This window comes from Macrobrachium nipponense, chromosome 32, assembly GCF_015104395.2.
Source record: "Macrobrachium nipponense isolate FS-2020 chromosome 32, ASM1510439v2, whole genome shotgun sequence".
In the NCBI taxonomy this organism is placed as follows: Eukaryota; Metazoa; Arthropoda; class Malacostraca; order Decapoda; family Palaemonidae; genus Macrobrachium; species Macrobrachium nipponense.
The window spans coordinates 9220873-9234724 of NC_061094.1; the positions used below are offsets into that span (position 1 = coordinate 9220873).

The window sequence follows — 13852 nt, forward strand, 5'->3', positions numbered from 1 at the left end:
TTGCTTTTATTGTTTTACAATGTATTATATATCAAAATGATTGCAATTTAGTGTACAATACAACGAAAAAAAAAGTAACTTGTTAGCTTTGACCGTTTTTGGCACAGCGTGATTTGAATACAATTATGTATGAATTTTTTTTTTCCGCTACCATATGTCGCATTATTTACATATGATAATGATATATTTTTCATTTCTGATAGTTGCATACTAAACTTCAGGCAATGACAAAAAAGGAGCCAAAAATGAACTCTTAATCTTCAAAACTAAGTGCGCTGTGATTTTTTGAAAAAATTATTTTTTCCGCTTCCGCACTCACTCCAAACCGGGCCCGGCATACGGGAGAGGTTTTGATTTTTAGGGCTTCGGCGTAAGAGGGTTAACTGCCTTTTTGAAAGGAGGTCGTGCGGCTCATCTTTCATCAAAGCTGGTTTAGTCACCTCTGTTACATTTTGATTGCAACTGGTTCTTTGTGTTTGTGTTTGGAGTGATATAATTGTGCCTTATTGTTTTTATATTGCCTTATTTGTTCATGAAACTTACCTGTCAGATATATATATAGCTGTATTTTCCGAAGTCCGACAGAAATTAAAAAACTTACGACACACGTAGTGGGAGTCAGGTGGTTAGTACCCATTCCCGCCGCTGGGAGGCGGGTATCAGGAATCATTCCCATTTTCTATTCATAATTTTTCTGTCGCCGGTGTTGTAAACACAGTTTTCAGCACCTCCGTCTTGAATTTAGGAAACTTGGCTACTATAAGTACCCCTTTTTGATTTTTTGGTATCTTGACTTTTGGATCGGTGGCTAGGCACACGTTAATTGTGGATTTGATTGATTTTGGCTTGATTTCTCTTTAAATAAGATGTCTGGTTCTAGTTCGGCTAGCGCCAGGTTTTGTACCAAGAGTGATTGTCGAGGTAGGCTACTGAAAGCATCAGTAGACCCTCATACTTTGTGTAAGAGTTGCAGAGAGCATGATTGCATGTATGAAAGTCGCTGCAAGGAATGTGAGTGTCTTTCTGATTCTGGATGGAGAGCGTATGAGTCCTATCTGCGTAAGCTTGAACGGGATAGGTTAAGGAGGTCTTCCTCCAGGAGCGTTTCAGGTAAACGGCAGGAAGTTCATGTTTCTCCTACTAACCCTCCTTTAATCACTACTCCTAACCCTGTAGTGTTGCCTTCGGGCCCTGAAACAGTGTCTGTAGAGGGTAATACCCTTACACTTATCTTAGAGTCGATTCGTAATTTAGAATCTAAAGTGCTCGCCTTAGAAGGCAAAAGTGAAGGTGCAAAGTGCAGTGACAGTGCTCCTTCGTTGGTGGAGGGTGCGTCAGATCGGCCCCATTTCGCCTCTAGGCCTAGACCGCTGCCGGACTCCCAGGTTTCAGGGAGAGGGCATGTCGAAAGCCGCAGGAGGGTTACGGGGAACGCCCACCGATCTGACGTGCCTTCGGCAGTATCTGTTGACGTTACACAGACTGCCAAGGAGCGTGAGCGTGCACGCCTCCTGAAAGAGTGTTTCTCTTCTTCAGAGGCTTCCTCCCCGCACAAGGGGTGGAGCTCTCATTCTATTTCACGCCCGCTGAAAAGGAGCGTTGGTGATCGTGACGCTTCACGTCCAGTTTTGGCTCTCGAGAGGCGATCATCGCCTGAGAGTGTGTTCGCAGCCTTCCCGCCACAGAAGAAGCGTAAGGAGTCATCGGATGATGACTTTGTTGAGCGCCCCAGTCGCTCTCGAGCGCGTGCTACGGCAGTTTCTGGAGAAGGAAGAAGGCGTCCCCTCGCCCCTCGCCTTCTCACAGGATCAGCCCGTCACCTGACAAGGAATCCTCTCCTACTGAGAAGATCCTGCGCTCTTTGCAGCAACAGCTTGCTGATGCTCTTGCTAAGAAAGGGACGCAACCACGTCCCAGGAGAAAGGATGACCGTCTGCCTGTGAAGAGATCTAGAAGGTCTCCCTCTCCCCCTCTCCTCGCTCGTCTATTCTCTCCACTTTCTTCGCCTGCTAGAGTTCATGCGACTCCCCAGCGGCTCTCTGGAGGACGTGAAGAGGATTTGCTCGCTCGGCGCATGAAGCGGTATTACCCGCTCGTAAGCTTGCGGTGCGAGAGCTTGATACTTGCGTGAACGCTTCGGTGCAAGTTCACGTTCCTGACGCTCGGTCGGAAGCCAAGCGAACGCCAGTGCATCTAAGAGTGCACCAGCGGAAGCAGAGCGCGCACGAGATGTTAAGCGCGCCTTAGTAAATGTCATTCGCACGCCAGTGGACGCCAAGCGGACGCCAGCAGCGCGCGAGTGGACGCCAATCCCGCGCTAGTTGCAGCCAGGCGTGCGCCAGTGGACGCCAGGTATGCGCCAGTGGACGCCAGGTGTGCGCCAGTGGACGCCAGGTGTGCGCCAGCGGACGCTCGGGTGGACGAAGATGTGGAGTTTCGTCGCCTCCCACCTGTTTGTGATGAGACTTTGCAAGTTGCTCCGGGTCTTAGAGATACGACCGGAGTTTCTATTAATGAGTCAGCTTTACCTTCCACTTCACAGCAACGCGCCTCGTGGAAACTTAGACCAGATAGTCTTGGTCCAGCCTATTTGCCTCCAACTTCACCTGTGTCGGAAGCAGAGGTTAGTGACGCTTCGGTTGAAGTGGATGATGAGAAACCTTTGGCGGCAGTCTCTTCCGACTACCAGGTTTTGACCCGCCTTCTTCAATCAGAGTTTGGAGAGACGTTTCACCCGGAAGCTCCTCGCTCTCCTCCTTCACAACTTTCTTCGTCCAAGATCAACAAGGTCTCGGCATTCGTCAGGATGAAGAAGTCCCTTTCAACTAAGAGGGCTCTTCGTAAGGTCCATGACTGGATGGAGAAAAGGAAGTCTCAGGGAAAGACTTCTTTTGCCCTGCCACCTTCGAGACTTAGTGGGAAGGCTGGCATTTGGTATGAGACGGGAGAAGACGTAGGTATTAGACTTCCCTCGTCAGCCCAAGGAGACTTCGCCAGCATTGTGGATGCCTCGAGGAGGTCTCACCTGTCCTCTTCGAAAGTTTCATGGTCTACTACGGAAATGGACTACCACCTTAAAGGCCTCTTTCGGACGTTAGAGGTCTTCAACTTTCTAGATTGGTGTTTGGGAGTTCTGGATGCCAAGTCTAGGAGTTCCGACTCGATTAGTCTGGGGGAGCTGTCCAGCGTAATGTCGTGCATGGACAAGGCCGTCAGAGATGGTTCGGAGGAGCTTACAGCTCACTTTGCACAGGGCTCTTGAAGAAGAGATCCCTGTTTTGCAATTTTACAGCGAAATCTGTTTCTCCGTCACAGAAAGCAGACTTGCTCTTCGCTCCTTTTTCGGATCATCTCTTCCCCCAGGCTATGGTAAAGACATTGCGACCAGTCTACAGGAGAAGGCCACGCAAGATCTCCTCGCACAATCTTCAAGGAGACCTGCGGTTCCTTCGTCCTCGGGAGTTTCGATTCTCAAGAAATCGAAGCCCTTTCGAGGTAGTTCTTCCTCGAGACCAGCCCCTCGAGGAAGAGGCACTTCCAGAGGCAGAGCCACGGCGCTGGCCAAGAACAAGAAGTGAAGCAGAAGTCCTTCAGTCACCGGTTGGAGCCAGGCTTCAGCTTTTTGCGCAAGCCTGGAAGAGAGAGGTGCGGACAAATGGTCCGTGGACATCTTAAAGAAGGGTTACCGGATCCCGTTCCTGAAACCACCCCCGCTGTCTACGACACCCAGGGACATGTCTCCTTCCTATCGGGGAGAAAAGCAACAAGTGCTTTACGATCTGTTAGATCAGATGATCGTGAAACACGCCGTAGAACAGGTCTCCGACTTGAATTCCCCCGGATTTTACAACAGACTGTTCCTGGTGCCAAAGCAGTCGGGGAATGGCGACCGGTACTCGATGTCAGCAACCTGAACCTCTTTGTCATCAAGCAGAGGTTCAAGATGGAGACACCTCAGTCAGTGATGGGAGCCTTGAGACCGGGGGATTGGATGGCTTCACTAGATCTCCAGGACGCGTATTTCCACGTCCCCATCCACCCCCAGTCCAGGAAATACCTGCGGTTTGTCCTGAAAGGAAAGTGTTTCAATTCAGGGCTCTCTGCTTTGGACTCAGCACTGCTCCCATGGTATTCACCCTACTGATGAAGAACATTGCGAGGTGGCTTCATCTTTCCAATGTCAGGATCTCTCTCTACCTGGACGCCTGGCTCGTACGAGCCTCCTCGAAAGACCGGTGTCTGGAGGACCTTCACACGACTTTGTCGTTAACGAAGTCCCTGGGGCTTCTGGTGAACCTCGAAAAGTCACATCTGACCCCTTCTCAGTCTTTAGTCTATCTGGGGATTCAGATGGACTCAGTGGCTTTTCGGGCTTTTCCGTCCCAGGGGCGACAACTAGATTGCCTAAGCAAAGTGTCAACCTTTCTGGGGAAGGAATCATGCTCGGTGAGGGAATGGATGAGTCTGCTGGGGACCATTTCCTCACTGGAGAAGTTTGTTTCCCTAGGGAGGTTGCACCTCAGACCTCTTCAATTCTTCCTTGCCGACAATTGGAAGCACCAAAACACTTTGGATTCGATTCTGGTGTTATCAGAAGAGGTAAAGGAACACCTAAGATGGTGGACCGACCCTTTGAAGCTCGCAGAGGGTCTTTCCCTCAAGCTTCAGAACCCCGACCTAGTGTTGTTTTCCGACGCGTCTTCCACGGGGTGGGGAGCAACACTGGGGGGGAAGGAAGTGTCAGGCACCTGGAGAGGGGAACAGGTGTCCTGGCACATAAACCTCAAGGAGCTGGCAGCAGTTCATCTGGCGCTCCAGTTCTTTCAGAACGAAGTCTCCGGCAATGTGGTGCAGATCAACTCGGACAACACCACAGCCCTGGCATACCTCAAGAAACAGGGAGGAACCCACTCTCGATCCCTGTTCTTCCTTGCAAAGGAGATCCTGTTATGGGCGAAGGCACACGACGTCTCTATACTGACGAGATTCATATCAGGGGTAGAAAACGTCCGTGCAGATCTGCTCAGTCGACAAGGTCAACTTCTGCCGACGGAGTGGACCCTTCATCAGGAAATATGCCAGAGGTTGTGGAAATTATGGGGATGTCCTCTCGTAGACATCTTCGCAACTTCCAGGACAACGAGACTCCCGCTGTACTGCTCACCAGTTCTAGACCCAGGAGCAGTAGCAGTAGACGCCCTTCTTTGGGACTGGACGGGACTAGACGATATGCCTTTCCCCCGTTCAAGATCCTAGGGGAAGTAATAAGAAAAATTCGCGGCATCAGAGGGAACGAGGATGACTCTCATCGCCCCCTTCTGGCCAGCGACCGACTGGTTCACAGAGGTCATGTCCTTTCTTGTAGACTTTCCGAGGACTCTGCCTCCAAGGATAGATCTACTCAAACAGCCCCACTTCGAGAGGTATCACAAAAACCTCCCCGCTCTGAGTTTGACTGCGTTCAGACTATCCAGAATGTTGGCCAGAGCGAGGGGTTTTTCAAGACCAGTGGCGAAAGCAATCGCAACGGCAAGAAGACCTTCTTCTATTGCCGTATACCAATCCAAGTGGGCTGTTTCCGGAGCTGGTGCAGGAAGAAAGACATTTCCTCCACCTCTACCTCTGTGAGCCAGATCGCAGACTTCCTTCTCTACTTGAGAAATGAAGTTCGCTTAGCGGTGCCTACGATAAAAGGCTACAGAAGTGTGCTTTCTGTAGTCTTTAGGCATAGAGGACTGGACTTAGCCAACAACAGAGACCTTCATGATCTTCTTAAGTCTTTCGAGACTTCGAAGGTACCTCAACCAAGAGTCCCTTCTTGGAATTTAGACATTGTTCTAAAGTTTTTGATGTCCAGTAATTTTGAACCTCTCAACTTAGCTTCGCTTAGAAACCTTACAAGGAAGACACTTTTTCTAACTGCTCTGGCGACGGCGAAGAGAGTTAGTGAGATCCAGGCTATAAGCAAGCATGTTGGGTTTAAGAACTCTGATACGGTTTGTTCTTTAAACCCTATGTTCTTAGCAAAGAACGAAAACCCGTCCAACCCTTGGCCCAAGACATTTGAAATCAAGGGTTTGACAGAGATCGTGGGTAATGAGCCAGAGAGAGTCCTGTGCCCTGTCAGGGCTCTCAAATTCTATTTAGACAGAACGAAGGACTGTAGAGGACCTTCGGGCAGCTTGTGGTGCTCGGTTAAGAAGCCCGATCTTCCCATGTCAAAGAACGCGCTTTCTTTCTTCTTGAGAGACACCATTAAGGAAGCTCATTCCACATGTAGTGATAGTGACATGAAGCTTTTGAAAGTGAATGCCCACGAGGTGAGGGCTATTTCGACCTCGATAGCCTTTCACAGAAATAATAGGCACTCAGTGACATTTTGAGTGCCACATATTGGCGGAGCAACTCGGTGTTCGCTTCACACTACCTGCGGGAGGTGAAAGCGACATACGAACATTGCTCGTCGCTTGGACCATACGTCGCTGCAGACACTGTTTTGGGGGCAGGAGGTAGCACTCATCCTTTCCTTTAGTGGTTAGATGAGCTTTTAATTGTGTGTGTTTTTTGGTTGTGGGGTTGACCGCCCGAGGCGGATCTCCCTTCTTTAGTCTAGTTTAGTGGTATACCTTTGGTAGACTAGGCCAGGTGGTTTTTTACTTCGTTGCCCTCATTGTATGGTCAATGGTCTAGTCACATCGTGGTCACGCCCCCGTTGACAGATCATCTTGAGTGCACCAGCTATATAGGTCTCTACCTCGCTGGCAACTCTAATAGTACAAGCAGACTTACGCGGCAGTAACCACGAAGTCAGCTATGCTAACAGGTAAGGAATCAAGATATCATTTATCTGCATATATATGTTTCCTAAAATCTTCTATTCTGTCTACTCCCACCACCAAAGGTGGGATTCAGCTATATATATATCTGACAGGTAAGTTTCATGAACAAAATGATATTGTAATGATACAATTAAGTTTGTTCATACTTACCTGGCAGATATATATAATTAAGTACCCACCCACCTCCCCTCAGGAGACAGTGGAAATAAAAATTATGAATAGAAAATGGGAATGATTCCTGATACCCGCCTCCCAGCGGCGGGAATGGGTACTAACCACCTGACTCCCACTACGTGTGTCGTAAGTTTTTTAATTTCTGTCGGACTTCGGAAAATACAGCTATTATATATATCTGCCAGGTAAGTATGAACAAACTTAATTGTATCATTACAATATCATTTTTGTGTTTATTTCCTTATTCATCATGCAAACCCATGATTTACCAAAGATTAGTACTAAAAAGCAAAGGAAGTGCCCTGATGTAGCCAACAACCCTTGCTTTCGATACCAAGCTTCTTTGAAACTGGTCCTCCCACAACTTGTAGTAGATCTCACACAACTTGTAGTAGATGTAGACTACACATTTGCAATATTTGGACATAGATGGCTCTACAATACGTGAGTATTGGTCGACTCAAGGCCTTTTCAGAGAACTGCAGTTGGGGGAACTACTTTCTCATCTGATGGAGTGCCATCTCGCATCCGCTTTTACTGGGAATGTTCCTTCTGCTGTGTCATTACCTTGTACATGTATGACTTCCCCAGAGATATCTGTGATGACTGCCTGTGTACTGGCTGTGATGTTTGGCCGTATGTCTACGTCCGTTTTTACCTCATCTTTTGATACTCTGCATATGGCTGCTCTGCCTCAGCCTTATGCGACCGACCCTTCATTGTCTACTGCTTCTACCCAAGCCTAGATTGGACAAGGAAGTCAGCATTGCATCCACTGCCCAAGTATGAGGGTCTCGGTAGGGAAAGCAATACATAAGCTGTTTGTTGGGATAGTCACAAACATATCCATGTCTGTCGAGCCTTACAGCTTCTACAAGTCAAGACAAACTTGTGGATGTAGCTATCATTCTGTGAGTAATTTCTGGCCTTTCCTGTTCAACTGATCTGCCAAAATGTTGTACTTACCTAGAACAAACTGTGGCACTGAAAATATGTTCTTAGATTGACTAACAGAATTTCATGGTCAGCATGAACTTGTTCCTCTCCCACTTCTTGAGTTATGACCATTGTACTGTCTTTTGTTTGCAGAGACTCTTCCAACCAGGCAGTAGTTCTTGACTGCTTATATGGAGATCACTTGCCTTTTTGACTAATGAAAAGACATCTAGGTTCCCTAAAACAGAGCCATTCTACTTCTGATGCATACACCACCAGGTCTGAGCTTCTCACATTGGTTTGTTCTTCCACCAATTTAGTTCTTTTTAGATAACTGATGGAATTTTGACTAAGAATATCTACATCTCTCCCTTCAATGGAAGAAATTGTTCTTATTCTCAATTGGGAAAAGGGGACAAATTTCTTTGGCAAAGACTTGTGTCCTATAAATGACAAGTTTCTTGGTTGGCAAGGCCTCTAGAGATAGAAACTACAAAAATCCTAAGAGATGAATTTACTCATTTCTCAGACGGAAGAGTCCCAAAACTCAAGAGTACCTTCATTCTCAGATAGTCTTTCATCTGGTATGGAACTATGAATAATTTTGAATATTCATCAATATATTCCCAGCTTCATAGCAAGGTTGAGTATTAAACCTTAAGGCCTCAAGATTTCTTCCAGAAATCTGGTCAGGACTAGCCAACCCGCCAAGTAAAGGAGAACTTCTGACTCACAGAAGTGATGAAACCTGGCTACAGGTGGTGAATACCTGTAGTGCCTTGCTCAAGTCAAAGATCAGGGCTCAGAACTTAAAAACTATGGTACTGAAAACAAACCAACTGATTTTGCTTAAAATTTTTGTCATAGCTAATAGTTTCTTGTAGCTACATAAATTAATTTTGTATATTGCCATCTTTAGAGCACTCTAGTCCTGGCTTACCTAGTGTTAGTGATGAGCTTGTCATACTTTTGCTTTAATTTAATCAAAAGTATAATTTCTGTAGTTTCTAAAGTATTTTATTTCTTCAAATATTAGTTGGCAGCAGATGCACTACTATAAATAATGCGGAGTTGTTCGACTAATCATATTTCATGTTTACTATTATATAATATAATTATATACTTTACTTATAGAGGATTGTCTTTGAATTAATGTGCTTAACCTCCTCATCCTCAATAAACTTTAATTTAGTCTTTGTTAAATTATTGCTAGTTTGCTGATCAGGAAAAATGTTTTTTCAATGTAGCATGACTGTTGACTGCCAGAGAAATATGATGGAAGAAAATCAAGCACCCTTCCTGAGTGCCTCCACCATCCAGGGACTTGCTTCTAAGCATTGCCAAGTTTACCAGTAGTAGTGGGTGAGTTTCAGGCATGCTCTTTGAATGAAGAACAGTTAAAGAAGTCACTGACAGAAGAACATGCCAAATTGAAAAGAGGTCTTTTCTGCCCATGCCATCAATGAAAACCTGGACCAACTTAAGAGTTAAATAATCTTGAGATGTGCAAGTGAAATACCCAAGAGGCATTATTTAACTAGAGGGACATTACTAGAAAAAAGGCACAATTGTTCCCTCCTTTTCAGGATGAATAGATGAGACACATCTTGCTAATGCCATCCACAAGTCTGTCAAGACATTAGAATAACAAAAATAAATTCCAACGTTTATATGCTGAAAGCATTTTTTGGGATTACCTTTCACTAGGTACACTGCTTCTCTCTTGTGCTTAAAGGCTTGGCCATTGGCACAGGAATTGGGGTATATGAAATTTAGGCTAAAGGCCAAGCAAGGCTGGGACCTATGAGGTCATTCAGCTCAGAAAATAATGTTGAGACAATTGTTAGGAGAGGGTGGAAAGTAAAATGGAAGAAAGAATATGAATAGGACTATAGTAAAAGGAATGAAAGAGGTTGCAACTACTTGAAGGAACACCACACAGAACCTTTCTGTTTTGCTTCATAAGTTCGTTTGATCTCAATGCATTTACAATAGTCTAAATACTGATATATGTCTGTTAAAAAAAAAGCCAAGTATGCATACACTCAAAATCATAATTTCCCTCAAATAGTGTTGTCACAATACAATGTAAACAAGCATTAACATAAGTGCTTGTGAGAATTAAAAATAATTGAAAACAAAGATGCTGGTTAACCACTTGTGGTATGAAAAGTTTCAAAGATAAAGGCTAAACACTCAGAGAAGCTACTTGTGCGAAAGTAACAAAGTGATCAAAATAAAATCAAGAAAACAGGAAAGTAAAAACCAGACATTTTTAATCTTATTGTCTTATGCAATTATTGAGAGCAGCCATACAACACTCAATTGCCCAAAGTTATTTAAGCAGATATAATGCAAAAACCCAAATTCCAATTCTGGATCACATATACCAACATATAAACATATATATAGATAAGTTTCCCTCAACAAATCAAATTGCCTTATGGCTCTGAAAGAGCCGGAAGATGCATGGATGACTCTCCTACACAGGTTAGGGATGGTGGTGACTGAGAGGTAAGTGGTGATAAGTACCATCCTCCTTCCATTGGCATGACTTAATTACCTGGTGTACAGCTCTCTCTGACACATACTGAACTAACACAGGACATTCCAAGGGCTGGCTCCTGACTGGATGGGAACTCTGCATACCCTCTCATGTGGTTATGGAACAAAAGCTTCTCCACAGAAGGCAGAAGGGTCTGAACACCCTTATACTTTGCAACTCGAAATGGTTGGGAAAGAGAGGGAAGATCTTGGAGAGAATGATCACAGGATAGGAAGAAGGGTAGGAGAATAGGGTGTTGGGTATGTCAGGAATGTTCACCAGGAACATTACTTCTCTATCTAGGCCTAGCTGTTCCTAACTACCTATCCCGAATTGGAACAAACATCTCTAACAAGATGATTCCCATTTCCTAACTGACTCGATTTGGCCAACTGCTTATGTTACTTTGTGGCCATCATATTGTTCAAAGATAATCAGTTCCCACACTGATTATTCCTTAATTATAGTTTCAGGAATTGTCTTTTATAAAATCATATACTTCAAAAAACAAAAGTTTTTTGGCACAGTGTACTACCAGTGTTAACATTATGGTGGCAAAAAACTTACTGCAGCATTTAAAATGAAATCACTCCATACCTACCAGAGGGAGGGTAAAATGAAAGATTAAATAAGCCAGTAAATTGGGTAAAATCCTTCATTTCCTTTTCTTTTTCTCAACTGCCGAATGAGACATGGCTAAAACTTTAGCTATGTGAATGTTAGATAAGATTCAGATATACATAGGATTATAGTAATACCTCTTGGGATTGCCCATACAGTTTTTTTGGCAAATTCTGATATAGCTCAGACAAGGAAAATAGTCTGTTCATTTCCATCCGCATAATTTCTTGCTCATAAGTAGAATTTTTTTTTTTTATGTCAACCCTTCTGCCTAATACCTGATCTTTCATGCAAAAACACTTAAGACACTAACTTGGTTTCTCCATTATTCTCAGAAAGCTATAATTGTGGGGAAGTTCTATGACCTTGTAAGTATTCTTCAAATAATTGGATGGTGTTTGAATTTCCTACTTTTGTTCTCTATCAACAAGTTCCAGTGTCCTTTGCCCACTCTTTTTAACACCAAAAGTTCAAGTAGGGTTAGATAAGGACTATAACCTTACCCTCATTTCTTCAATATCTTGAAAGATTTTGTGCTCTGTTGTTACAGATCTGGTGGGGGACATGGGGAATCTTGCTGCTGCCTGAGCACAGGATGATATGTTTGGTTTTTTGTTTCTTGATGTTTCTTTCTATGCATAATTTTTCATCTCTCAATGTTCCTACTAATCTGGTGGTTGTTATCGTTCTACCTACTAAAACTAACTGTAGCTTGTATGTATGGGACAACAAATCATATAGTGCACCACTGACTCATGGGTTTCAACAAAATTCAACTTGTTATCTATCTTCAATTACCACTCTGCTCATCATGAGTAGCAATATGATCTACTTACTGTCTCTGACTTAGCAAAATAGTGTAATTTATAAGTTTGTCTTTTAATTTTCCATATTAAAAGGAATCATTGGTCAAACAAGCTCACACTCCAAGTATTGTAGTAATCTGAAATTTGACATGGCTTGTAACATAGAACTCAATAGCAAAGGTAACTGTTAATTTTCCATACCTTTTATAGCTTTCAGGTATATCTAAGTCTGACAATCTCGTAAATCCTTCTGTAGACATGTTTTGGCAAATCTTCATAGGTTTACCTTCCTCATCCATGGCAATAAGATGGTCTGGAAAAATAAAAAAAACTATTTCAGAAGTCTGAGTCATAATAAACTAATGTTTTTCATGAATGTTGAGTGCAATGGCTGTAATAAGTTTAAGCACTCTTGCTAATATTGAACAAGGGCAAAATTCTTTGGAAAATTCTTTGGAAAGTTTTTTTTTTCTTAGTGAAAAGTGAGGATCTACAAACCTATGTAGAGATCATCATCTGTAAGCACCCCTGATGCAACACACTCAGGGTCTTTCAAAATCAGGTGAAGTCTACTCTTAAGATCAGATTCTTCAGAATTATCTTCCAATGTGTTGTTGGCATCCTTCAAAAATTCATCTGGGACACGAAGTGATACTTCTCCATCCAGTGATAAAACCTGATTTAACTGAAGTAGCTGTCTGCTTGTAAGATGACTTTTAGGGAAGTTGACTACATATCTGTAACAAATTGAAAAATATAAAATGTGTAATTTTCATGTTCCCCGAATACAAACTTCTTATTTTACTTTTGCTACAATGCTTGAAACTGTGCAATGTCACTTGAGAATAGAGATCTTGAGCAGTGAGTAGCCTTTACTTAATGTCACAACTGTCCTTGGCTGCCACACAGAAACCAACTGGAGGGGTTGGGAGGAGATTACTACTGGTAAAATCCCTTTTATATTTTAGAAACATGAAAAATATTTTTAATTTGGTCCATCATTATGATATGCAAGATTTGGTCCGGATCCAGCTAGGCGCTAGAAATGATCCTATTGTTAAGACCTAAGGTTTGTAGCTATGAAAAATACAAATTGTCTTAGAAAATTTGTCATGTTGAGACACTGAGCAGTAGTGTTTGGAATGGAAAAATCACCTTCTGATCGCTTTCATTGATTACATAAAGGTATTTATTTGACAGCACTCACAGACCAATACTAAAGTTATTGCAAGATTATCTTAAAAATGTAAGAACTATATAAGGCTCATTGAAATTAGAATCCATGAATGAGGTAGATGAAAATAAATATTGAGGAGCAACAAAAGCAATACATATTGTTTACCCTTTACTGTTTGCTCTTCGCAGAGAATTTATGATGAAGAAGATACAAGGGAAAGTACATTAGAGTAATGATAGAAACTTGTCAGACTTAGAATATGCAAATTATGGTGTTTTAAAATTCAAAACACCACATAATTTACATAGCTTGCATATCATGTACCTAGAAATACATTATATATCTAGAAAGATGGGACTCAAAATAAATCTGTGAAAAACAGAAGTACAGTACAGTAATATCTCAATTACCTCCAATAAAATATTCTAGGCCCTTACTGATAACAGCCATTTAAAGATACTGTCCTGCCTCCCCGTATATGGTCGAAAAACTGCAATTTCAAAATCCTTTTTTTCCTATTTTGTCACTACATAGTATTGTGCTGTATATGCTTATAAACAAGAAACAACATTGCATACAGCACTGTCCACAAGCATTGAGATACACAATATCAAAGGAAAAATGCATGGAAAAGAAAAAGACATACCACTGTAGTAGGGTACTGTAAACTATCAAGTAAAATTCACTACAAAAACAAAAACCAAACTGTGAAGTATACTGTAAGTGTAAAGAATACTGTAAAAATATATTTTAA

The 13852-nt window shown here is 42.9% G+C and overlaps 1 protein-coding gene across 1 annotated transcript in view; it reads right to left on the reverse strand.

Moving 5' to 3' along the window:
- LOC135207207 (uncharacterized) overlaps positions 1 to 13852 on the reverse strand; it is a 63229-nt gene that overhangs the window by 2417 nt on the left and 46960 nt on the right. Inside the window, exons 8-9 of the mRNA XM_064238810.1 lie at positions 12420 to 12658; positions 12123 to 12234 (exon numbers count right to left, since the gene is read on the reverse strand). Coding sequence (XP_064094880.1) covers positions 12123 to 12234; positions 12420 to 12658 — 351 coding nt within the window. The remainder of the gene's footprint in view (positions 1 to 12122; positions 12235 to 12419; positions 12659 to 13852) is intronic.